The 27,201-nt window shown below is 40.8% G+C and overlaps 1 protein-coding gene across 1 annotated transcript; it reads left to right on the top strand.

The window, feature by feature from the left end:
- The first annotated feature begins 1,625 nt into the window (after positions 1-1,625).
- Positions 1,626-20,218, top strand: fgf10a (fibroblast growth factor 10a). Its single transcript, XM_085168231.1, has 3 exons — positions 1,626-2,355; positions 15,871-15,974; positions 18,264-20,218. The coding sequence occupies exons 1-3, from the start codon at positions 1,920-1,922 to the stop codon at positions 18,462-18,464; spliced, it is 741 nt and encodes a 246-aa protein (XP_085024357.1). The 5' UTR covers positions 1,626-1,919; the 3' UTR covers positions 18,465-20,218.
- The last annotated feature ends 6,983 nt before the right edge of the window (positions 20,219-27,201 follow it).

Raw genomic sequence — 27,201 nt, forward strand, 5'->3', positions numbered from 1 at the left:
TGTGAATAGGAAATTAAACAGTGCTGAAGCCAGACAGCAGACCTAGATTCTTGAAAGGTGAAATGCAACAACACACGTCAGGTACAGCGATTACCCAAACACAGAGAGGTGTTCAGAAGATTCAGGGGCTTAAGTGACTGAGGCTGAGAAATTGCTAAATGCTAGTCAAAACAGCTGAGGAACGATGACTCATCTCATAACTATTTTTTGCATTTTTAAATCAGAAAGAGAAAGTCTGTGACACTGTCAGGAAATCATGTGTCATAGAGGGAGGAGAGTTTTTAAGTGCCAGCAAAGAAGATGCAATAAGGGAAAATTAGCTGTTTATCACAAGTTTTTCAGCCGATTTAAAAGAAGACATGGATGTCATTATTGGACTTCAAGTCAGTCAGAAATACATCAATGAATTGATCGTTTTCAGCTGATTGTTAAACAGATTTGATGGCTCTTTTCAGGCAAACATGGAGTGAAGTTTGGCCAGCGTTTAGTATTTCAGACGGTTTGGTAAATTACAAAAAGTGCCTCTAATCAAGAGGAAAGTAAGATCAGAAAGATGGATGACACTCCTAAAAACCTGGGAGAGGGAGAGATGAACGGCTCTGTTTCCTTCTTTCTGACCTGCTCCGCTCAGCTAGTGGTCTGGGAAGGGGAGGAGAAAGAGAAATGGGGGAGAGGAAGGGAAGGCGAAAACAGGGTGGAACAGAACACCCCACCCCCTGCTCCCCTCTCCCGCACAAACACATAAATGCACACAGCCCTTCAAAGCCGAGTGGTTTTAATAGACGTCCAATTACACTAAGAGATGACATCTGGGGAACTACAGCAGATAAATAAGGTGAAAGAAAAGACAAGATTCAGTCACCTCAGACAAACTCCAAATAACCAGCGAACCACTGATAGACAGATAGGAGAGAGAGGGAGAGGCAACGGAAAGAGGGAGGGGGCCAAAGGAGAGGGAGCCACACACAGGAGGAAAGAAGAGAGGCAACGCACCGCTCCAGCATTCAGACTCTGAGAGGCAAGGACAGAGGACAGACAGGGAGCTCAGCCCACTGACAGACGCACTGCAAGAGAGTGGAGAAAGACGAGAGCTCGCAGGGGTCAGATACACACTCAAGTAACTTCAAACCAGCTCAGACAAAACAAGAGAAACAAAGAAAGAAAAGAAGAAAGTCTGGATTCTGTGACGCCTTCTTTTTTCCCTTTTTTTGGTGGCCTGGACACTTCATAAGAAACAGCATTTTTATTTTATTTTTTTCTTGCTTGTTTTATTTATTTTATTTAAAAAAAATTTCTTAAGCACTTTGCCATCTTTTTTTCCTAACCTGCTTCTCCACCAACCAGGACTGAGGGGGGATAAATTGTCTGGGACGCGTGTGTTTGTGTGTGTGTTTGTGTGTGTGTTTGTGTGGATGAACTGATGATGTGTGTTTTTGTCTTTGGATGTGAACTTTAAAATGGGATTTTGAGTGATTTTGAGAAACCAGGAGCAGAGAGTGGCAGTGTCAGGAGGAGAGGTAGGAGGAGGAGGCGAGAGGTCCCGAGGAGCGCGCCTAGCAGTTCTCATTGTGAGGTGATCTGAGTTATGGTTGTTGACGCATTCCTGTGGCGATTGTGAGGAATAAACAGCACCGGGGGACTACAGCGGCGTCAGCCACAACGCTGCGGGCTTCACCATTACCCCCCGCTACATCAACGTTTATATTCCTGATCAACCTACATCTGCCACAGCAAGTCGCACCATCTTCACCCCAGCTGTTCTACAGGTTTTAACACCTACAGTCCCAGTGAGGCTGGGGTTTCCCAAACAGAGGAGGTTTAGTTGGGGGGAGTTTCTCCCACTCTCATTCCCTTTCCCTGCACCAGCTCAGCATGCCCCAGCCCCTGAGCACATCCACAGCTCTCCCAGCTCCACTACCATGTGTAGATGGACAGTGACACAAGGTGCACCGGCCGCCTGGTTCTCCTCCTGCCCCTGCCGTAGACCTCCTTCACACCTCTCCCTCACCTTGCTGCTGCTGCTTCTCCTGCTCGGACCGTCCTCATCCTCCCCGCTGTCCGCTTCGTCCGAACACGGCCGCAATGCACCAGGAGGGACTTCTCCTCACTTCCTCATCTCATACCCACCACCCTCCTCATCACCCACACCGCTTCACGCATCCTCTGCAAGGTTGCCAAGGGCGACCAATGTGTCATCGTCGTCCGCGACGGTCGTTGGCCGGCACGTGCGAAGCAGCTACAAGCATCTACAAGGGGACGTGCGCTGGCGGAAACTGTTCTCCTCCCAGAAATTCTACCTTCGCATTGGCGAGGAGGGAAAGGTTAACGGCACCGGAAACAAGGACGATCCATACAGTAAGTCATCTGCCTTTAATGTGTCAGCTGATCCTTTCTGGTGCAAACAGCTTTTAACCACACACACAGCAATTTATGAAAGTCAGAAATCAATTTCATATTCAAGATCCTGATATGAGATCTTTCTTTTTAGACTTTTTAAAGAGAGCCAAACGCAACCTTAGTATCTGTCAGTGGCACAACTGTGGCAAAAGCAGCACTGCTTGTCCTCCACTTCATCTCACATGTTTATCTGTGGCCACTGATGTTTCCTTGTTTCCGTTCTGTGAGCACCCATGCACTTCCAGACAGGTAGCTGGGCAATAGAACAAGTAACAGAGCTGCGTGCCTGCAGCCTTTTCACCATGTGCAGAGGCAGGCATATTGTCTGACTACAAAGAGTTTGGGAAAGAAAAGCATGACAGTAGAAGAGCAGGAGAGGAGAAGAAAAAAAAAAAGTAAACCGGGCAGATAAAAAAGAGCGATGATCCACTGGAACCAATTAGAAATTGCCCAGAGAAAGTTTTTCCTCTTTGAGGAAATATCTAAAACACAGCTATTACCAAACCCCTGGAGAGAATGACAAGTACTCTTATTCCTTGCTGCTATTGTGCTCTTGCTATAATAGTGTTGGGCATATGCTAACTATGAGGTTGTACTGACTCAGATATAAAGTAATAACCAAACGCTTCCTGCTCCCCCTTTTTTTGTTTTCCTGGTTGTGCATTTTGCGGGCAGGGAAAGATGATTTTAACCTTTATTTATCCTGAGAAGGGTCACTGAGCACACATGCTTATTTGTCAGCATCACTCAGCCTCACATTCACACAGTTTCTCTTTCACACTCACAGTTCCTCTGCTGCTGGGAACTCAGAAACTCCACCAGTGTATTAAAAGCACCTTAGGTTTCTGAAGGAAAATAGTACAAATGCAAGGATAAGTTCAAAATCCAGAGGTACAGCAGGAAAAAAAACCCGCCCCCCAAAATAAAAACAAATTATTTTTGGTTTCTAAAAAAATGCTAAATAGCCAGATGGTGTCATGCAAATCTCACCAAAGCATCAGATCTGTACTGCAGCAAATCTAAATAGTTTTAACGACTTGCAAGGCTCATCATAATCAGTTATGACTGATTCAGAACAGAAAATCAGCTGTTATCATTTTGTAGTGTGCGGCTTTATCTTCTAGTTGAACACATCTGGAAGTTCTCCAAGTCTGCCACAGTCTTTTAGCTTGTGAGCAGCACAGAATAACTGCATGGCCTAAGGACATACTGACAGTAGTTGTTGAGTGAGAACAGAACATTGCTCCCACATTTACCTGCCCACAGTCTGCCTGCCAGTTCACTGAATTAGATGGGTGATGTCCAAAACACAAGCTAATATCTTTATTATTAGAGAACAGGCATTCGCTGCATTACTGAATAGTTTTCTTCTAAATGTATGATGTCAAGTGTCTGTGTACTTGTTCTAAACTGGTCTTTATTACTCGCACACCTTCATACACATGTCATAGGGTTGCATGCATCTGTACTCGACGCTCTGGTGCTGTAGAAGGCTCGCCTGCTGAGTACATGTGCACACACACACACACACAGATGCAGACACACGCTTGAGCACAGAGAGGCCAGTCTTGCACATGGCCTCCATATGGCAAAGCCCACTTTTATTAGGGCCAGTGTGAATATGTGTGCATGTGTGTGCCACTCAGACACCAAGGCTCTGCCAGACATGGCTGAAGGAATTTCAATTAGCGTCTCTTCCTCCCTCCCCTCGCCTGCAGTCCTCTTTGACACACACACACACACACACATATGTACACACTTCTTTTTTTTTTTACTCACATGCACAGAAAGAGCTCGGCCATTAGGCTGCAACGTGTCACTAACTATAATGGCATCAGGTCATGGCATTAGAGGCACAATCCATCAATTTCAGCAGCTCTTGCCACTTGATTGTTTTAGGAAATAGGTAAGAACCTTCCAGGGAGAAAAGCGAATCTTAATATGGGAACTCGGTCGTGAAGGCTAAACCTTTCAGGCCATATTTTGTCTTGGCGGCATATTTAGAAAGCATTTCATCAATCTGTATCCACCTGATGGTAAGTGCATATGTTCGACATGCTTCAGACTGAGAGTTTGGTGATTAAATAATGCGTGTGTCTGCCCAGCATCAAACTATACTCCCCGTCCAGGTGCTTGTGCTCATATAGCATGAGTGCGCACAGGCTCGCGAGCAGAGCAGCGTTTATGCTTATGCTAACACTCCCACTTACTGCCATTTTTTATGCACTCTGAAATAAGCAAAGAACAAATTGTACCCTTCAGATTAAACCAAACAGAATATATTTCAATTCTGTTCCCCTAATGGTGATCATGGATGTGGTTTTTCACATACTAGACAGCGTATGACTGGTCCTACTCAAAACTGCTCTGGTGTGTTTGTGCACAAGTTTTGAACACACTTTTTGTTTATTTTTATACCTCAGATTATAACATTGCTCATTTACACTGGTATACTTTTGAAGCTAAACACAGACCTTTAGACAGATTACTTCTCTGATGCTGGTTTCTGCCTATTAGAAACATATGGCCTATGTGAAATAATGTAGCAAACTTTCTCTATATGCAGCATCTTATATAATACAACTGCACAGAAACAGTGCACTCAGGTTTTTCCAGAGTGTAAACTCAGGTGTGGGACTACCCGATGCAACAGTTCTTCAGGAAAGCATTAGATTGAAAAACTACCGCGGAGGTTAATTGCAGTGGTTATCGTAGTCTAATCGTCTGCTAATGTTCAGGAAGTCAGATTGCTAATGAGTGTCATTAGACAGTGTCAGAGGTGACGAAGAAGTTTTAGCTGCTGGTCCGGGGTCGCGGCTCTCCTCCGCAGCGGAGCCTTTCTAATGATCTTGTCAGAGCCGATGCCGGCACATCACTCAAGCTTTAGAGAATCGTGCGTTCTTATGTGTTTTGTTCTAAACGCCCATCTATCCATCTCACCTCATAAGGCCTTTTGAAATGAGGGGTTCTGGTCTCAGTTTGGAAATCTTTTGGGGCTGCCATGTGATTAGCATCCATCCTCACGCTGACTGTAAGAAACACGACTGTCCTTGTTTCCTTCCCTCCATTTTGTCCACAGACTGTCACATCTTGTTTACAAACAAACGAATAACACAGTGTAATAAATGGACGTGCACTTGCAGTTGGACTGCAGACTTGCGCTTGTGAGTAGCTCAGTTACTCCTAAACGGTGCCAAGGTGACAGCAATTGGAGGTTTGATTCTCATTGTAAAAGCTGCCACACACACACTTCAAACATTTATCATGCATTAATCACTGAGCTGTCATGGGAGAATCAAGCAAACCACAATTTTAGACACTTAATTCTCTGGACATCATTCTGATTTAGACCAGGATTTCCCTGTCCTGGATAATTACACGGGTCTGCCCCCTCTTGTTTGACCTCTACCTATTGACCTGAGTCAGGAAGCACTGCTAATGGAAAGGTCAGCACTACAAGTATTGTATCACTTTTGGTTGTACTCTGCAAATGCCAGATTTTTTGCAACTCAAAGAGCCAAATTTTATATTAACAAGTCTGCAAGAGACAGAATTGTATTTGGAATGATGCATTTGTATCCAAATATTATTTTTGTGTATGCTGTGAAGTCGGTGCCAAAGCTAAAATCTTCTTTCAGCCAAAATAACTTTGTTTAGCCGTTGGGATCCAGAGTCCTCTTCAACTTTTAGAATTATTTTAGGGCAATTTTAGAAAATACAGGAACATGTTAAAATATATTTTACTACACTTTTATAACTTTAGCAAAACTAGACTATTGAAACTCCATCAAAGCACTGTAGGCTGCACTGTGTATTGTAAAGAAAGAAAAAAATGCAATTAGAAATGCAACATTGCAGATTGTTGCTGTGGAATAAATGTGCACATATTTAAAACCACATGCACTTCTTCATCTCTGTACTTTGCATCCATAAAGCTTGAATGACTCAGCAAGGTGAGAGCCAAAAACAAAAGTAACAAGTCCTGACATCAGTCCCCGTCTTCTGCTCTTCTACTTTTGGTCGCCTCTATTTTGCTGCCTTCGATGGGATGCTTGATGAGCATATTTAGGGTTCTCATGGGAAAAGGTAACAGTGTGGCCCATAAAAGAGAGTTATGAGGAGGTACTGGAAGTACCAGAGGTTAGTGTCAGCATTGGTTTTCATTTAAAGTTACTCTGCACGGACTGTTCTCCCTAGCGGCTGTAAATAAAATGGGCACGCAAACATCACTGAAGGAGCTCGTTCAGGAAAAACTAAACGGGTGCTCTTAAGAGCCAACATCAACAATTACATTCGGCTGTACTCTGAAAACATACAATAAACACACACTACCTTCCTCTTTCTGACCTTTAATTCAGCTACAACTTTCATGTTGTTTACATGCAGGATGCCATTAAGGGTGCCCCTGATTGGCTATACACAAAAATAATGGGAAAACCATTCGTGGTAATCAGTGAAATTAGTTAGAGTCTTCCTGTGGGTGTGTAACTGCGATAAATTATTTTGGTTTCATACTGCACATCTTCCCTGTGATGTTGTTGCAGCGGGAGTCTGGATCAAATCATGTCACTTTTGAATTATGACTCATTTTACTCGAATCTGCGGAGCAAGCGAGGCCATAAAATAAACGTTTTGGGATCTCTTACAAGGGCGAGACATTTCCAAGGCCTCCTGATAATCTTCATTAAGCATATCCTTACTACCATTCATACTCTCAGATGCAATTAGAGCTGTTTGTATTCTAAAACCTTTCACCTTAAAGGCTTCAGACCTGTTTCATAGTAACTGAAAGAAGTATTTCAATCTGCGCGCTCAGTGCTTGCTTTGCGGCCTGGCATCATGTGCCAGCACCTGGAGACACATGACACATTTTGGTTCTCTGTTGCTGTCATCAAAAAAATCAAACTGAATGTAACCATCTGCATATTTTATCAATTTAGCTCATTTAGCCTTTTATCGTCACTTGATGATGGAAACTCGCTCTAATACTTCTTTAAGCTTGCCAGCTAGCTGGCTAATAATCCAAGCCACACCACAGCAACAGCAAAGGGTTCCTTTCAGAGCAGTTTTATGTGACACAGTCATATCAGAGTTTGTGTTTGCTCAGAGATAATGTGGGTAACAGTAATGTCCACAGTGTGTGTCTTTAATGGGATACATGTCCCAAATCAATTTAAAACTGTTGTAATTTAAGAGTTAAATGTTTGAGTCTTTCGTGCACACTCTTCAGGGGTCTCTCATACACAGGGATAAGCCTACAAGTGTCCTTTAATGCATTCACTGATATTTGGATGCCTCAGGAATAGAAACGCATGCATACTGACAGTAACACCTCCACTTTTATTATAATTTTCTTGTTAAGATGGCCCTTTTACTTCAGTGCTGTCTTTGTTTAATTTTTTTTTTTTTTTTTGGAAAAGTCGCTGAGGACAATGACAGGATCTGTCTTCCATCACTATTTACACACTTCTTGTCATCACCACTTGATATCTTCCCATAAATTTGCTCCCCTGTCGATTAATGTGTCAGCTACAACAAGATGGAAGAGCCAGATTTCCAAAGCAGACCGAGGCAGTCCCGCCGCAAACCCAGTTGGGCACCACCTTAAACAAAAGTCTTTCAGCAACAAATTATGTTTTTGTAAGATCTTCCGCTCCTTTGGAGCACTCCAGCTCAGTGAAGAGAGGGCCAAACATCGAGAGTCCATTACTATCCGCAAAACCTTTTTCATTGTGTATATTTTGTAGACGATTGCTGAACAATACTCTGACATATACTTGAGACTGGGAGAGAGAAAAGCAGGAAGAGATTCTCTGATAACCTTTCATACTTCTGTACTTCTATAAAAAGCTTCGGCGTGAATTATTTATTTTCATGCATTTGGCAAAAGGTTTACAAATACGCTGAACTAATGATAGTCTGCGATGCAGACGGACTTATTTAATGATTAGGTAGAAGTTTTGGAAGTATCCATGGGTCATTAAGTTTTACCAGCATGCAGAGTTTCATATTATTAACATGGAAGAACTGACAGCATCTGAGAAGTCATCTCAGTGATGCTGTAGCAGCAAACAGTTTATTGTTGTTTAAATAACAAATCACAATTCAATTCAATTCAATTCAATTTTATTTATATAGCGCCAAATCACAACAAATGTCGCCTCAAGGCGCTTCATAGATACAGAGAAAAGCCCAACAATCATATGACACCCTATGAGCAAGCACTTTGGCAACAGTGGGAAGGAAAATCTCCCTTTTAACAGGAAGAAACCTCCGGCAGAACCAGGCTCAGGGAGGGGCGGCCATCTGCTGCGACCGGTTGGGGTGAGAGAAGGAAGACAGGATAAAAGACATGCTGTGGAAGAGAGACAGAGATTAATAACAGATATGATTCAATACAGAGAGGTCTGTTAATACATAGTGAGTGAGAAAGGTGACTGGAAAGGAAAAACTCAATGCATCATGGGAATCCCCCGGCAGCCTACATCTATTGCAGCATAACTAAGGGAGGATTCAGGGTCACCTGGTCCAGCCCTAACTATATGCTTTAGCAAAAAGGAAAGTTTTAAGCCTAATCTTAAAAGTAGAGATAGTGTCTGTCTCCCGAATCCAAACTGGAAGCTGGTTCCACAGAAGAGGGGCCTGAAAACTGAAGGCTCTCCCTCCCATTCTACTTTTAAATACTCTAGGAACAACAAGTAGGCCTGCAGAGCGGGAGCGAAGTGCTCTAATAGGGTGATATGGTACTACAAGGTCATTAAGATAAGATGGGGCCTGATTATTTAAGACCTTGTATGTGAGGAGCAGGATTTTGAATTCAATTCTGGATTTAACAGGAAGCCAATGAAGGGAAGCCAAAACAGGAGAAATATGCTCTCTCTTTCTAGTCCCTGTCAGGACTCTTGCTGCAGCATTTTGGATTAACTGAAGGCTTTTCAGTGAGTTTTTTGGACATCCTGATAATAATGAATTGCAGTAGACAATGGAAAAGTTGCTAATGCCATTTATGGAGAAAAGTAAGAGCAACAAACTCATGCTGAGAGCTTAACATCATAAAATTGTACAAATGGCCAAAAACTGCAGGAAAATTATTATTTCATTTTATAAGGTAACCCAGAATCAATTCAGTCACAAACAGTCATATTAGTAAAAACAGTGGTTGGAGACCGTGGCATGAACACAGTTATTCAGGGTCTTCAAAGCACCTTTGGAACATAAGTCTGTCTGAATCAGCCTGCCATCAGTTTGCAATTATATCAATTAAGTCAAGTTGACAATTCTACTATGCCATGTGTGGTACTGTTGAATTGCTATAAAATCAAAATCAAAAATTGCCGCCAATGTATTGCTGTTTGTTTCCAATCTGCTGTCGTCTCCATACACAGAAATTCAGATTAACTTCTTTCATTCAGAGTCCAGTTAGAACCTCATATATCTGAAACATAAATTCTGAAATCCCGCCACAAATAGTGACGTATGCAGTTGCTGCAGGACAAGGATTTAACTGTAAAATGACACAGGTGCTCAGCAATCTTGTATTTATATAGAAATATAACCAGAATACAACCAGTTGCCAACCAGTTGACTCGAGTCCCCTCCTGCACACAGACACGTAACAGAGGAGTTGTGTTCATTGTTGCAGAATGACTCAAACTTGTTGCGACGTGGCAATTACTTGCAACCCTTTGCCAGTCTTTGGATTGCCACTGTTTAGACAGAGGTTGCCTCCTATCAGGAAACCAATGCAATCGCCTTGCAAATGAAAATGATTACAGCAACGAACTGGAATTAGTGACTGAATGCGAACAAATTCAGTGCAATCACAAAACAATTAAATTTTTCAAAGCTTTAAGGAGCGTATTGTCCTATTTTGTGTGATTGAGCCATTAACTGCAACCTCTTGTAGCAGAACGTCTAGGAGAACAGAGGTAAAACTGTTAGACATGTGAGTGATTAATTGACAGAAAAAAAATGAGTTAATTAGTGCCAGATTTTGGGTTAGATGAGGATTTGGGGCTTTTGTTTGTCATGCAGTATCACCTTGAACATCATCGGGTTTTAGATTTTCAACATCTGAAGATGTGAAGCAAATTTTGTTTCCTTTCCTCTGAAAACTTCTTTGTGAAATTGTAAAATGCCACAACTGCCTTATAGTGTATTTTTACAAGACTCTTTGTACCTGCTGTAAAATGTCCAGATGAAGCCGAATGCAGAAAGTGTCATTTTGGTGCCTGTGAACAGGCTGAATTCATGGCCAGTAAAGCAGTGGGAGATGGAGAATAGCATCTGTGACAGATAACATCCAGGGCTGCTGCCATATAGACACCACGTGCTTTAGGAGAAGCCCCCAACCAAACACACATGCACGCACACCTCACCCCTAACCCTGCTGCACACACACACTGCATAAAATTGAGCCTCTTAATGGAGTCATCAAAGGTAGTGCTGTGAGTTGAGACCGGAGAGGCATCTGGACAGTCTGGCTGTTTGAACTGAGCCGTCAGGAATGCCGGCTCATTACTCTGTGTGTGTGTGTTAAGTGTGTGCGTGTTGAATGCGTACAAAATTAATACATGTGCAAACGAACACAACACAGAGCAAAGCAGAGAGAGGATGTGACAAGCTGAATGATATTGTGGGTAATACTTGTGGTGTAATATAAGAAGATCTCTAAAAGCTAAGAGTCCCTCAGCAACAACTCTAGCCACAACAGTTGGGCAACACCGCACTGACAGCTGAACTGTAAATGAAAAATGTGTGAAATGCAGACGACCATCACAGCACTCTGCCTGAAAACACGACTCCTGCTGTGTCAGGCCTGTGAATGGTTTTTGACAGAAGCTGGCAGCACGCGCGCTCTATCATGTTACAAAATAAACCACGTTTAAAGAATCACAATTTCTCAGGTGTTTCTCCACTCAATCAAATCCCGGTTAACACCACTGCAAATTCCTCCTGGCTGCTCTTAAGCGTGAGTGATTGCAAGTGATTGCAAATTTCATGTTATCTCTCGCCTAGACTGTTGGCTTTCTAAATTTTTTTTCTCCCACGCGATCACCCCAAGGCCAATGACATCAGATGAAGGTTTAACAGCGTGCAGGTTTGCTCATTTCTGTACATTTTGATGTGAGTGCATCAGTCAGGAGAGGATATAAAACCATTGCCCGGGCAAGAGTAAGCTGATATGGTGAGCGCGGGCTAAAAAGGAAATGAAATGAACTGAGAAAAAACTCATTAAATGTAATTCACAAAGGCCAAACATAATTTATTTTGATATGATTTTTACACAGCAAATCAAATATGTGCAGAACACAATATGAAAAGAAATCAATTTACAAAAAAAACTTGTATTTGTAGAAAAATTCTAGCCATATTGGAAATCAGAAACAGCCCTCTGTTCCCTCTTTCAGCTAGGCATGCTTTGATGTGGCCACTTAGCACAAGAAGATACTGCTGTCAGCCACATCAGTCTAAACAAATACCTCAGTGCTCCCCAAAATACACAACATGCAGCAGTTTCTGCTCAAGCCCAACATCTCCACAAGCTCTCACCAAGCAATCTCCACAACCGAGAGATGTTTGTTCTCTTTCAGACTTCATAAAGAAACGGAAAGAGTCCGCTCAAACTCCGAGAAATAAATAACGCTAACAAAATTGTTTAATCCTGATAAAATCCTGATAAAACTGTGGCCTCAAAGGCCGAGACAAATTAAAAAGACATTTTCTCTATTTATGTGACCAAATAGAGCAATTCGTATCTGATTTGGTGGTACATTTTCCCCTGTTTTGAATTCTTCTATTCTTTTGCATGTGTTCCCACTGGATTTTCTTTGCTTTGGAGTCTTTGGCGGTTGCCTGGATGTAAACTCTCATGTCACTGTGAATATGAAATGTCGTCAGTCACTATGCTGCTTGTTTCAAAGAGAAAAATGATCTTACTGTTTAGACCTCAATGCATGAAAGGTTCCTATTAAATTTTTTTTTAAGAGAAATACATAATAGAGTCCTTTTTGTCTTCATGAGAATTTTGTTTCTTGGATGTCACATTTATCTCAAAAAGGGTGAGAGAAATCAGTCTCTGCTGAAATACAAATAGTGAAGTCAGAGGTTCATAGTAGAGCACTGGACGCCGAATAAAAGAACAAAAACCGTTTTCACTCTGCTCGCGGAGCGGAGTTCACGACACAAACTGCTCCGCAAGTGCTGATATTTCACAACGAGGAGCAAGACCTCTCCGAGCTGTAGACACGCAGTAGACCCGCTCACAGCTGGTCACCGTGTCGAGGTCACAAAGTGAACAACTGCAGTATAATCTTCAAAAAGCCCCTGGATAAACAGTGGAAACATTTTCACAACCTCCTCTAACCTTTGGGATCAGCTGGAGTCTAACTGACCACGTTTCCAAAAAGGGGCCTAACAGGGGTCGGTGTGAGGTCTTTGAATGTGCGCGCTCCTGTGTGAGAGTGTGTCTTTTTAATATTTGTGTGACTGTGCTGATTTGCATGAGCTAGAATGATCATAGAAGAGTTTACATCCCAGGCTGATGCTTAATCTTTACATTAGAGTACATTAAATTGGATTTTACTTTTATTTTCCCATCTGTTGAACAAATTACAATGAAATTTGTAGCAGTCCTGGTGGTTCCTGCATAATTAGCATACATGACTATGATATAATTCAGTACAATTATAAAATAAAATAGCTGAGTTTTATTGCACTTGGTTACACTGCTCACTGGAATGTTGACTTTGTAATGCAAGAGTGAGTCCTGTTGTGCTGCTTAGTCAGTAAGTAAGTATTAACATATAAGTACTAAGTATTTAGCAGAGTTCAGGTTTCATATGTCTCTCTGCAAAGAAGTTGTTTTTAAATTGGTTGATTTCAAAAGTATTTTTGCCTTAAAAAGTAAACACCGTCATACATCCAGTGACTTCATCCTGTGACGTCATATGACGTTTTTCTTTTGCTTTGTAAATATGGTTGAAATTGGTGCCAAATTTAAATAGAAATCTGGTTGAGAAATTCTCTTGCCTGTATCATGCCTGTGTCAGAGAGACTGCGTAGATCATTGTAACAACAAGTATAACAATCGATTACACCAAAAATCTCAATCAGTTACGATCCAAACCACTACTATGAATAGCAATCATTATGGCTTAAAATGCATGAAACCTGCTCTCGTGAGCTCAGATTTGGCTTTAAAAAAAAAAAATCTGTTAATCAAATATCGTTAAGGTCATTATGGAGTCGTTAATGAACAGTTTCTTCCTTGTTAGACGGCTGGGCTGTGTTTATTTGAACTTCCAGCTCTGTCAGTTACAGCTTGACAAGCAGAGACCATTTTGGCTCACTCTTATGAAAGTTGAAATGTTGCCCTGTTACACACACGTGTTTGCCTTTGGTAGTTCTTTAAATAATGTTGATAGCAGCAAATGACCATGCCTTTTAAATTAAGTAAACTTTGTGCTTTTTTTCCTTCTTTTTTTGCTTTCAGTGCCAGATCATAAAACTCCCCCTTTGCACTTAAAACATAATTCATAAAGATGTAGGGCTGAGATCCAAGGGACACAGGGAGGGAAACAGCAGAGAGGGGGGGAAAAGCAGAAAAAATAAAAAATACACATTAACAAGACACCAAAAAAGACAAGGTGTTGAGTGAGAGAGTAAAATAATAAAATGCAGCTTTAAGGGCAGCAGAGGTTAACGTTAGCCTGACACAAGCTCAGGTCCTGTTTTTCTCCATCTCCCTGCATTACTGCCAACTGTTGTTGCTGCAATTTAAGCCTTTTGTTGCAGCCAGGCTTTTTCACTCACAGGCAGGCGGGCTGCTTCTGGTAACTGGTGCAGGGGCCATAAAAGAGCCCTGTGCTTTTGGTTTTAGACAAACCACATCAAATGGAAGGAGGAAGGTTTGAACAGGTGGACCAGCCTGTAGCGCAGCACAGACAGATCCCTTTTTTTTAATGGATCACAGCTCAGAAATGTCAGCTGGAACATTTTGAACCTGATAGATCAGCGCTGTGTTGCAGCACATGCCTGTGTGAGTAATGGACTTCACACAGCAAGCCTGCATGACGCACCGTGGAGCTACGAAACTCTTCTTAAAGTTCTTGAAATCGACCACATGAGGGATAAATGCATCAGCCACAACATTTAACACGAGACCACAAATCATTAAAAAAATCACAAACATTCTCTAAATCCTTGTCCAGTGACAACAAAGGCAAACTAGGCGATGCAGCGTAGTCAGTGAAAGACATATTCTTTATATAGATTTTGTATCATTCTGAGCTGGAGGCTCACATATCCCCATAAATCTCCTCAGGTCTGACCTTCATAAAAATCAAAAGCCTGCAGGAAGTTGCAAATCTCCGTCTGAGTACAAGAGAAGAGGGTTAAGGGCAGTGAAGGGTCGTCTGGTAAAAAGGCAGCTACTGTTCGAGGCAGTTGAGATACACTGAATATTTTTTAAGTGTCTCACAACCAGATTTTGGGGACACGTGAAAATTTGCATTTAAATTTTTTATTCATTTACCACTAAAGATCAGGTGAATATCCAAGTCTCTTTTCTGTCTAAAGCATTCCTGCAACCAGCCTCCACTTCCTACTACCCCCCTCAGCTAATCACTTCATCTTCTGATTACTTTATGGCCCGCTGTAACTGGCTTTAGGATGAGAGAAGGAAGGGCTGACAACCACAGCTTAAATCAGTAATTGGTTCAGGCTTGACAACTGATACAAACGCGTTGACCTCTTGCCAGTCTGGCAGGCAGAAAGCCTTGCTCCGTCCAGCCTGCCTGTGCTCCTCTGGTCAGAAAAACAAACATAGAACGCAGAAATGTTTTTTCCTGGCTAACACCTTGGTCCCCGAGCATACAGCCCACAAGCTAACCAGCAAATGAGGAGGGGGCAAGCGGCCGGGCTGACTGTCACACAGTGAAGGAAAAAGAAAGGGAGGGGGACAAGACTGGGGTTCACTTGTGGGAAAATATGAAATTAAAAAACAAAACAGTGCAGGAGACCCTGAAATTAACAAAAATATAGAAATGTTATAGCAGCCTTAAGAGGCGTGCAGATAAAAATGCATTTCCCCACACTTTAAACTGATAGTAAACGTATCAAACACCTATTTTTCTGCTTTTTGATGCAGTCTCTCCATTACAACATTAACACTTGCATGAAAAGTGACGGGAAACTTTGAGCTATATTCCAAAGTAATTACTTTATCATTAAAGTCATTTAAGTTGTCAGACATACATATGCATATAAATGTAATGCAATGAAAAACTTTTGCTTTTAGAGACAAACAGAATAAAAAGTAAATAAATCATCAAAGGAAACTGGAACCTGTTCAGGGTCCTGTTCCAGACTATAAATAGAAAAATATGTGGTTGTAAGAATGTAACTCTATCTGAGTAAATGACCCACACAAAAGTTGACTCCCTATTTGTCTCCCTGTCCCTGCTCCACCAGGTGTTTTGGAGATCAAATCAGTGGATGTGGGTGTGGTGGCCATCAAGGGCCTCAAAAGTAACCACTACCTGGCAATCAAGAAGAATGGCGTTCTGTACGGAGCGGTAAGTTTTAGCGCTGTTTAACTCTCTGACCTGTCATTTTTATTTAATATGCATTATTCTCTAAGTCTAAGAGGATAGCTTTATTCTCAGTCCAAAAACATCCCTATTTATCTTATACTAGGCCTTGGTGATTGATTGTTCCTAACAAACAGAGGGTTTAAACAGCAGGTGGGTGGAGATGGGTGAGAAGACCCTTTTAATATACCCTCTGAAACTGAGTACTGTACAAATTACACAATATGTATAAGAGTCCTATGCAGCTCTGTAGTCCAGTGGGTGCCTCTCTTTTCAGAGAAGCTCCGTATTCTTCTTTGAATAATGAAGCTAATATCTTGGTTTGGATTAAATTCTTAACCACAGTTTCTCAAGAACTCAATCACTTTAACCTATTTAAGCTTGAGAGCTTAAATAATAAACTTGTTGAACAGATTACTTGCACAAACATCAAATTTATTAATTTAAATTTTTGGTCACCCTTAGTCTATGACAGAAAATAAGGTCCACTTTAAGAGATTTACGGCTTGTTAGTTCAAAATCTTCTCCACTCTTTGCAAACGCACTTCTGCACTTTTGCGATTGCTAAATTTGACTGGTGATGATAGTGAAAAAAAATTGGTAAAAGGACGTTTTCCCTCTAAAGTGGTGGTTCTGTGGCTTTGAAGTTTCTTGAATGCTTTATAAAACAATGGACAAGGCTGTACGACTCACTGTTCCAGAAATAGGAACCACAGTTACTCTCCTCTGCCTGCCTCTCCTCTCCACTCCATTCAGAAACAGGAAACACAATCCTTCAGTTTCTCTGTTCTGCTTCAGTCTCTCTGGGTAGAGCAGCCCTCGTTTTATCTGTCCTCTCTCACTCACCCTTCTTTCCTTCATTCGATTCTGCCTCCCCCACCCCCCTCTTTTCCCTACTTTGAAAGACCTGATTTTCAGCATGTCTCTGAGGAGCCACACAACAGATGAAATGACACACGGTAGAAAAGACAGAAAATAAAAAGAGGCATTTTGTTGCATGGCCTCCAACTGAATTCCCATGACGTCTTCGCCGCAGCACAACACAAGCCCTAGTAGCGGAGCGGCGAAGGGCCGGCATTCGATTACACTTGATGGTTTTACACAGTGACTTCTTTATCTGGTGCTAATCAATTGAATTCATTGTTTCATTGTATTGGCAGATTAAAGCACATAGGTGACACTGCAGGTTATGATCGCCTTTAACTTTTACTACTTTTACGTTCATTTCTGTACTTACTATAACGATTCTTTTGCCTATTAACACCATTATTATAAGACTCAATCGATTCTTAACTATAGCTGCTACTTGCCTAACTCTAACCTTGGCCTTTGAACATGTCTTCATCTTAAAGCTTACCGATTTACTACTTACGTTTTTTAACCTTTTGACCACGAACAGGCTTATATTCCTACATCATGCACTCACGCGATATTTAATTGTACCTTGTACCAGCGTAGTCTAAAATGCTGCATAGCGTTCGTAAAATATTTTCATTTTGCTCTGAGAACACTCAGCTTTACTTCTGGAACCAATTTGAACAGATGTGGTGGAGAGAGAGCGCGCGAAGGAGAGATATTGGCTATTAGAGTGTGTGTGTGTGTAGCAAGTACATTTTTGCTTGCGAATATCAATTGCATCCAGTTAACTGGCTGTTTTAGCGCTGTTAGCCTTAAGCACAAGGGCAGCTTCCAGTAAACTGACTCTCAGATCATTTTCTCTTCATTTACCAGTGGGTGGTCATTGCGGTAATGTAAGCCACAAACTTTGTGTCACAATGCTCTTTGCTCGGCACTAAGCCTGAACCATCGAGAAGTCACAATAACTTCTCTGCCCTCGCCCCATCCCACCACCACACAGCCATCCAAACTACTGACACACAAACAACACTGACAACTATTCAAGTTTTACGTCTGACTTTTTAAAATTACGCTGGGGATTGTTCTTAAGCAATGGCTGACCATTTGTTATTGGATGTTGTCACAAGAACTATCTCCAGGTTATTGCTGTGCTTTGACGATGCTCTGAAGAACCACTGAAACAAAAATGAGTAAGAATGAACACAACAACAAAAAAACAGTTTTGAGTAAAAACTAACCATGGCTGAGAACTTACACATGTGGTACAGTGGGAAGTTTCAAGCCACTGGCTACCCGCTAGAGGTGGTTTTCATCAATGGAGAAAATCTTAAAAAGGCAACCTGTACTAATTTACTTTAAATATAAATTATTATCTTTTTCTTCAGCTCTTTTAAACTCTTTGCTTCTCCTCCACAGAGAGAGTACGGCCCAGACTGCCGTCTAATTGAACGCATCGAGGAAAACAAGTATAACACCTATGCTTCAGCTCAGTGGCTCAACAAGGACAAGCGCATGTTTGTTGCACTGAACCCCAAGGGAAAGCCAATGAAAGGAAGGAAGACACGAAGGAAAAACCCAGCCACTCACTTCCTGCCTATTTTGTCAGAACAGCGATGACTGGACAAATCAGCAAAGGGAGAGCTCTGCAGATTAAAGGCTATCGGACGTTTTTTGGAGTTGAAGTGATGGCTTCATTGGACAGATTCAAGTCTGAACAGTATGATGCACTGAGGAGGAAAAGAAAGGAAACAAACAGACATTTTTATCACAGTTGGATAAAGACATTTCTATTTTTAAAGAAAGAAATAAGATATATCGCTATACAATGTACATATTATTTTCTGTTTTAAGTTATAAAGTACACTGGCACGGTAAAATTATGAAAAGAAATGACTTCTGTGCCAAAATGTGAAACGGTAACTCACATTTTTAGATTTGTGTACGTGTGAAGTCAGTGACTGGGGAAGAAATGGCAAAAGAGAAAACATGGAGGCAAACAGGGGAAGGCAGAGGAAGTATTAGCAGGAAGCTGACTGATAGAAGAAGAAGAAAAGATGAGATGGGTGGAGGAAAATGAAAAAAGGTTGTGTTTAGTCAAGTACCAACACAGCAGCAAGTCTAAAACTATCATGTTTTTTCTTTGAATTTATTTATTTTGTGTAATATTTAACAAAAAAAGCCCTACAAAAATACAAAAAAGAAAGTCTTTTTTTTTTTTTTTTTTTTTTTTTTTTTTTTTTACCATGTATGCTTCTCTTTGAATACTATACATTTAAACCTGAATAAATACAAAGAATATATTTGTCTTTAACCTGTCTGACTGACTTTGGTTATTTTTATTTTCAGCGTCTGATTATTGTTTGTTCTTTTGCAAAATACACAACAAAACATAAAAATAAATGCAAACGTAAAGGATATGATTGAATTTTGACTGATGCAGCCTATTGCTGTAACATATATTAGCTCATTATTACTAACCATAATAGCTACAATATCATTTGGTCTGTCCGTGTTGTTAGCAAGCCTATATAATTAATTACTTTGAGTGTTTAAGTTTAAGTGGCACTGTTTGAATAGTAAATAATAAGTTTTTAGGTCTGCAAAGCTCAGGTTCAGCTCTGATATACCACAATAAATAACACATAAATGTCTTTAGTCAGTTGTTGGATTTTTGCCAGGCAACATGATGGAGTCATAAATCATAATCAAGTTTTGTTTCTATAAATTGTTATTGTTGTAAAAACAAATGGTACAATGCTTTTATAAGATATTCTAGGCACATAAACATTAGAATTAAGTGATTTTAGTGAGTTAATAAGTGGCAGATAGGCAACAGGATGACGTCACAATACAGTTTGTGATACAGATAAGAACATAAAATTGAAGTTGTGGGAATATAAATTCAATTGTATAGTTATCAAAATAAAATGATACAATGTTCTAGGTGTATAAAGGGTACAAGTAGGTGATTTTAGCCCATTGGTGGGAGGTTTCATAGACATGATAATGGCTGATACAATTAAGACACTTCTGGGGCCTAATATGTTTGCTGAACCCATGATTGTGTTTGCAGACAGAGACTTTTATGTACTTTTGCAAGACTAAAACAAATTTTATAGATGAAAGTCAGTGAGTTCAAATAAATTCTGCATTTTATAAACCAGTGCATTCCCATGCTAGAGTATTATTTGGCCTGCCCATGCTATTGGATAACTGATATACTTCATAACACTGAGAAAATTCCAAAAACTAGATTGGGTAGCTGTTGTTTGCATATTTCTATACAGCAAAATCCAATTACTTCTATATATAATTAAGGGATTATTAAACCATTCACTGTCCACTCTCATTAATAAAAAATAATTGGTATGCTTGATATTATTCTATTAATTTTATACCCATATAACACAAGAAGATGTAATAACTTTTTAATTATGTTTCCATGCGTGCCTTATGGGCTACCTGCATATTTTAAAAACATGTACCTAAAAAAATGTTTATATAATGAAATGCTTGGGAAAAAAGGTGATTTTGTAGGCTGAATTAATTAACTACAAATCCCACTTTCATTTCCACAGCTATTTATCAGACAGTAAGCTTCTCATATACTAGCTACAATATAATTGGATTTTAATCAGTCAGTCACATGGTGGTGTCATATCCCAGATATCTTAATATTCAACAGTTTTATATAAATTAGATATTATTGTGTAATTTAAATAGATGCTATAATGTTTTCTGAGGTGCATAAATCCTACAATCTTGGGATTTTCAGCTGTTGCAAGGTGATTGCCAGGCAACATAATGGCATTCAGGTGTTCAGTACCTACGTTATTTTGCGAAAGTCTTTATACACACATTGCATCATTTCAACTATTCTTTCCAAAAGGTTCAGGAGTGCATTTATGGGATTTTTTGATTCTTCCAGAAGCTATTTTGGACGAGAACGCCTGGCTCGTAGTCTCTGCTCTAATTCATCCCAAAGTAGTTCTATCAGGTTGAGCTCAGGACTCTGTGCAGGCCAGTCAACTCCTTCCGCACCAAACTTGCCCATGCATGTTTTTATGTCCAAAATATCTTGATATGTAAAAGCATTAAGAATTCATTTTACTGGATCTAAGGGGGCGAGTCCAACTCCTGAAAACCAACCCCCCACCATAATCCCCCCTCCACCAAACTTGACACTTGGCACAATGCAGTCAGACAAGTACGGTTTTGCTGGCAATGGCCAAATGCAGACTCCTCCATCAGATTGCCTGACAGAGAAAAGTGATTTGTCACACCAGAGGACACATCTCCACCACGCTAGACTCCAGTGGAGGTGTGCTTTACACCACTGCATCCAATGCTTTCCATGCTTGGATGCAGCACCTCTGCCATGATAACCCATTCCATGAAGTTCTCTATGCACTGTTCTTAAGATAATCTGAAGGCCACATGAAGTTTGGAGGTCTTTAGAGATTGACTCTGCAGAAATGTGTGACCTCTGCATGCTATGTGCTGACCCCACTTTGTGACTGAGTTGCTGTCGTTCCCAACTGCTTACTCTTTGTTATAACACCACTTACAGTTGAATGTGGAATATTTAGCAGTGAGGAAACTTTATGACAGGACTTGTTGCACAGGTGTCACACTGGAATTCACCGAGCTTCTAAGAGCGGCCTATTCTTTCACAAACGTCTGTAGAAGCAGTCAGCCTGCCCAGGTGCTTTATTTTATACACCTGTTCTGTGGAAGTGATTGGTACACCTGAATTCAATCATTTGGATGGGTGATTGAGTACTTTTGGCAATAAAGTGTTTATGCCAGGGTTGGTTTCTGAGCTTCCTCTGTGAGTGTAGGAGGAGTTTCTGGGCAGACAGTTTTGGTGTATCATAGTAAGATAAACATGGTGCTCTGTGGACTTTACATGGCTGGAGCTTTCAGTGATTAAACAGTTTTGACGTCGAAAGCTTCAAAGCTGACGAATCCATCATGAGATGCTTTTTGAAGTCAATATTTCAGAGATCAAGAAGCACAGCATTTCATGACTAAGTGAGACAATACTTGACTGGAGTCTGCCAAAATAATGAGGGTTTGTAACAAACAAGAGTAAGCCACTGGAGGGCTTTTAAATCCAAGGCGTGAATCAGGAATCTGTAAGAGATTAGGATTTTGAAGTGAAGCCCAGGAGACAACCTGCCTGATTGGCTCAGGGGTTTTTGTTTCTTGCTGCAAAATCTTCTGCCTTACAAGTACATATGGCAAACATGGCTTCCTGGAGGATAAACACTGTCTTTTATGTAATAACAACAAAGACAAAACAGGCTTTAGAAATGGACGACACACTTGGGCGGCTGGGCAGGGGCGTGTGTGTGCATCAGTGTGGTCTAGCAGCTGGGAAAAGCCTCCTCTTGACCTTACGTGTCTGAAACCTGTTACTGTATCCCTCGAGACAGAAAGACACATGTAGCGGGGCATATGGTATAACGTAAATATCACTCCATTGTTTATCACCTGATTCTAATTAACTATGATCTCATGTTTTCTTTATTCTTCTTTTGCTTTCCCTCATTTTTTCTTTAACTTGTTCTCTCATGTTGTTGCTGTCTGGGTCCTGCGATTTTCCCTCAAATTCATCTTTTTATTTTTTGAAATGTTTTTTAAACGTAAGTCATGCCTCGGTAAGGCTGAGGTGCAGGATCAAACATAGAACAAACACACACACACACGCACACATGCAGTCTCCTTATCCCCGGGCCTGCAGCAGTTCTAATTTGTACATTGCATCCATCACTTTCAGCCCTCTGCCATCTGTTTTTGTGTGTGTGTGTAAGTTAATTTGTGAGTATGAAGGAATCCACCGGAGTCCGTCCATCCCACTGTGTTTATTACTAAAAAGGTCCCCGATCCTCTTATTGTGCTCAGGAATCCCTCGCCGTCTCACACTCATGTCAAAAAATGAGTAAGTATGATACATCAGTGGGAGATTCAGATTTCCTTTCATCCTCCCAGGGCATCTAGTCTTTTGTTTATATGATTACTTGGGTGTTCTCTAAACGACATATCAAGTACAATTACTTTGAAATGTGTTCAAGACACCGATACCCCTCCTCTTTTCCCCCTTTCGCCCTCCCTCATAAAGTTCAAGGGCTGGCATTCCCAGGCCAAGATGTCTTTATTATTTGGTGGGACAGCTTCAGAGATGTAAAACATCTCATTTAAGTCCATATTTGAACAAGGAAACCCGGACTGGAACTTGGATATCTGACACAAATTTGTACACTTCTTCATTCAGAGAACCTGGAATCGAGTCCGCATATATAACATGTGTAGACCTCTTGGAAGAGAGCTTGATGTATTTTTATTGCAACTCTAACATGACTTAATGCGCTCTTGCCTTTGCCCGTAATGCATAACGAGGCTAGACTTTAAAAGCGAGGCATTTATTCAAGACAGATGTTTCACACTGATTATAAACCTCAGTGATATCTCAGTTACTGTGTTCAGCGGCACCAAGCCACGTATCGTTTCTCCTATTTCTGCAGTGCGCCTGACATGTTTCTAAAAGCTGTTTGCAGTGTCATTTTTTTCAGTGTTGTACTTGGGTATGTTTGGTTAGAGATTGGTTTGTTGAGGCATGTGGCGAGGCTCAGTATGCGGTTTCTGTTTTGACTACATCGGGATCTATCGGACCTGTGTCGAACCTCAAATGAAACGTACACCATCGGCTTCACACGTTCACAGCTCCTCTGTTTGCTCAGAGAGTCTTGTGGCCGTGCTACCTGACCGCAGCAGCAGCTGTGAATATTTTACATCCTGGTGAGACCGAGAGAGAGAGAGGGAGGAAGAGAGGGGTTGCAAGCTCGGAATCGGAGAAAGACGTGGGTTTGGAGCAGAGGTGAATAACTGAAAGAACCTCAGTCCTGGGGGCATTTACAGCAGCCCAGTTGTGGGGAGGAGGGGAGATGTTTGCTGAGAGGGCAGCAGTTTGAACGGGATGCCAAAGGGTGAGAGGAGAGGGGGTGAGTGGGTGAGAGGAAGGAGCTGCAAGAAAATTTGGAACTGGAGGGCAGTAGTGGGGGGTGACTTGAAGGGGTATTTGCAGGCACGAAGAGGACCAAGAGGGGGGCAAAGGGGCAATCATTGGAAGCAGTCCAAGGGAGTTCCTGGAACCCAGAAGATAAACCAGTCATTCTCCACCTCTTATGTTCAACTCGTTTGACTTTATTTCTTTCTTTCGACCTTTGAGTCCTCTGAAGCTCAGATACTCAGTCCTTAGCATCCAGGCTGATTCAAAGCAATATTTTGCAAATTAATTAATTAAATTACTCGTAAATGTGTGAAATAGATGACTTACTGTGTAATTACAAAAGAACAAACAAAACCAAAACACTACAGACTGAGTAGCCTCTTTTTAATTCGGCGGAGAATTTACCCAGCATTAAAGTCTCACTCGCACCAATACAGTTTGAGACAAACAGTTATTCAAGAGAAAGAAAACTGAGAAACGTAGTGTAAACGGTGCACCAGCTGCTTGGCAGCAAATAGCAGACACTGTTTTGTGCTACAGTCACCCTTGGGAAAACAGCAGTTGGAGACCATGACATGACCAAAATTATTACAGTTGTGTGCAGTGAACTTGGGTTGACTCTGAAATGGTTGCTTTGAAGAGGTGGGCCAGGTCTGCGACCACTTGCAGTCTTCGAAACAACTTTGGTGCATGAAGATGATAATAGGAGGGAGTCAGAGCTCTAGCCTGCTTCTGCGATAATCCTTTGGCTTTGGTCTACATGCTTTAGCTTTTTACTGTCACAGCGGCCATTTCTCTGTTTTAGACACTTTGAGAGAGCTTTCCATGCCTTCATTTCATCTCGCCTCGACTACTGTAATAGTCTTTACTCTGGTAGTACTCTGTCATCAGTCTACAGCTGGTCCAAAATGCTGCAGCACAGTTACTAACTGGCACACACAAGCGAGACCACATATCCCCATTACTGGCATCATTAAACTGGCTGCCAGTTAGTTTTAGAATTAATTTTAAGATTTTATTATTTGTTTTTAAGGCATTGCATGGGTTAGCACTCTCATACCTTTCTGATCTTTTAAATTGGTAAACTCCTGCAAGATCACTGAGGTCTGTGGATCAGTGGCTCCTGACTGTCCCGAGGTCCAGATTAAAGCACAGAGGAGATCGGGCATTTGCTGTTACTGCTCCTAAACTGTGGAACAAACTGCTCCTTCACATCAGGACCTCCCCAACATTGGACACTTTTAAAACCTGTCTGAAAACCCATCTTTATTCCTTAGCTTTTAATCAGAATGAGTTTGTATTACTTTTATTTATCTTATTTCTTACTCTAATCTTCGAATTTTATGATCCTTTTTCTTAACTCTTATCATGTCTCCTTATGTTTTTATTTCTTTTAATTATCTTAATCGTACAGCACCTTGGTCATTGGTTGTTGTTTTAAATGACTGTTGACTTTGACTTTGACAGCAGCGTCACAAACAACCGGTCTATGGTCTCTTGTGTCCATCGTCAGAGATTTAACATTCTTCCACAAATAGTGACACAGAACAGCAATTTAACTGCAAAACAGCGTAGGCACCATGCAACCCCAACAAGTTGTCAACCAGTTGAATCAACTCCCCATTCAGAAAGAGATGTATCTCAGATGAGTACAGTTGGGTTCATGTGTACAGACAGTTCAAGTCAGACCATGACTATTTGGAGGCAGGTTGCCTTCCACCTGGCTACCTGTACAATCATCTTGCAAACTGAAGTGGTTGCCAAGAGGTCGAGGTTGCATGTTCAACTTTTGGGTGACCAGTTACTACCTACAGTCAATTCCTGAATAAGATTTAATGCAATCACCTGGCAACCACTGGTCTTCCCTAGTCACAAAGAGGTTGCTGTCCCATTTTTACTGTAGTGTGACTGAGTCATTACATCCTTCTTTCTTCTTATTTTTTGCCATGTCTAAGTATTTGATAGGGACCAAAACAAAGTAGAAAAGAAAGAAGCAGAATTCATTAGTTGCCAGACACAGGACTCTGATTGGAGGATAAGTGTCTCTTATAGTATGTGTCCATAGTAAACACCAGTTGATCAAAGTTCATTATAATCACGATCATTGGATAGCTTGGTTTTGCCTAGTCTAGTACGGCTGGGAAGTGACTACATATCTTGGTCACCAGTGTTGGTCAAGTTACTTGAAAATAGTAATCAGTAACTAATTACTGATTACTTCCCCCAAAACGTAATCCCGTTACTTTAATGATTACTTATTTTCAAAAGTAATTAATTACTTAGTTACTTAGTTACTTTTTAAAAACACGATTTACAACCTGAATAGGTGATAAAGCGATAGATCTTTCAGCCCAATTCTACTTTTTCTGCATAATTCATCATACAAAATGTAATCAAATGGAAAAGTCCCCTTTTAAAACTTGTTTTATTAGTTTTAATCTTTTAACTTTATGCATAAAGCAAAAATTTAATTATATGCAACATTCTCTGACTGGAAGAAATTTGTTTAATATTTAAACCTATTTTCTGCACATTCCAGCACATAATATATATCTATATATATCTATATATATCTATATATATATCTATCTATATATATATATATATATGTGTGTGTGTGTGTGTGTGTGTGTATAAACACAAATATATATATATACATATATGTGTATATATATTTGTGTTTACACTCACTCTTTCAAATACATGCAAGTAAAACACAGCTGAAAATAAATAAAGTCAAAGACTAGCGGTGCTGTTGCTCTATTTTCACCTGTAAAGCAGGAGTAAGTAGGCGGAGGTTTACCCTGGTGCAGGTGTGCCGCAGCGGTCAGTGGAAGGATACGGCAGTTTCTCTGTGAGTTTCCCATTACGTGGTAGCGCACTCGGTGCTTGCTTGGAAGTTTAGGGGTTTTTTTTCGCTGTAAAAATAAGTTTTCTTCCCACGCAGTGAACAGCTGACACTAATGTTTTTGTCACTTTTTATGGAATCAAACTCAAAATAAGGTCAGTACTTCCACGCTTTAAACGCTGCACGCTCATACCCTCTCCGCACTCGATATATGATCCATTGTTGATCTGCACACAGCTGTTGTCACGAATGTCACACTTGCTTACGTCACTGTCATGAGACATTCTTGCAAAAAATCACGGTTTTAGTAACGCAGCGTTCCTACGGGAAAGTAACGGTAATCTAATTACCGTTTTTGCAATAGTAATCCCTTACTTTACTTGTTACTTGAAAAAAGTAATCGGATTACAGTAACGCGCCCATCTCTGTTGGTCACATTGATGTTTTTAGTCTGGAGAAACACAATATTTATCAAAGTTTGGCAGTCACAGGAA

The sequence above is a fragment of the Neolamprologus multifasciatus genome, chromosome 7 (assembly GCF_963576455.1).
Source record: "Neolamprologus multifasciatus chromosome 7, fNeoMul1.2, whole genome shotgun sequence".
NCBI classification, from domain to species: Eukaryota; Metazoa; Chordata; class Actinopteri; order Cichliformes; family Cichlidae; genus Neolamprologus; species Neolamprologus multifasciatus.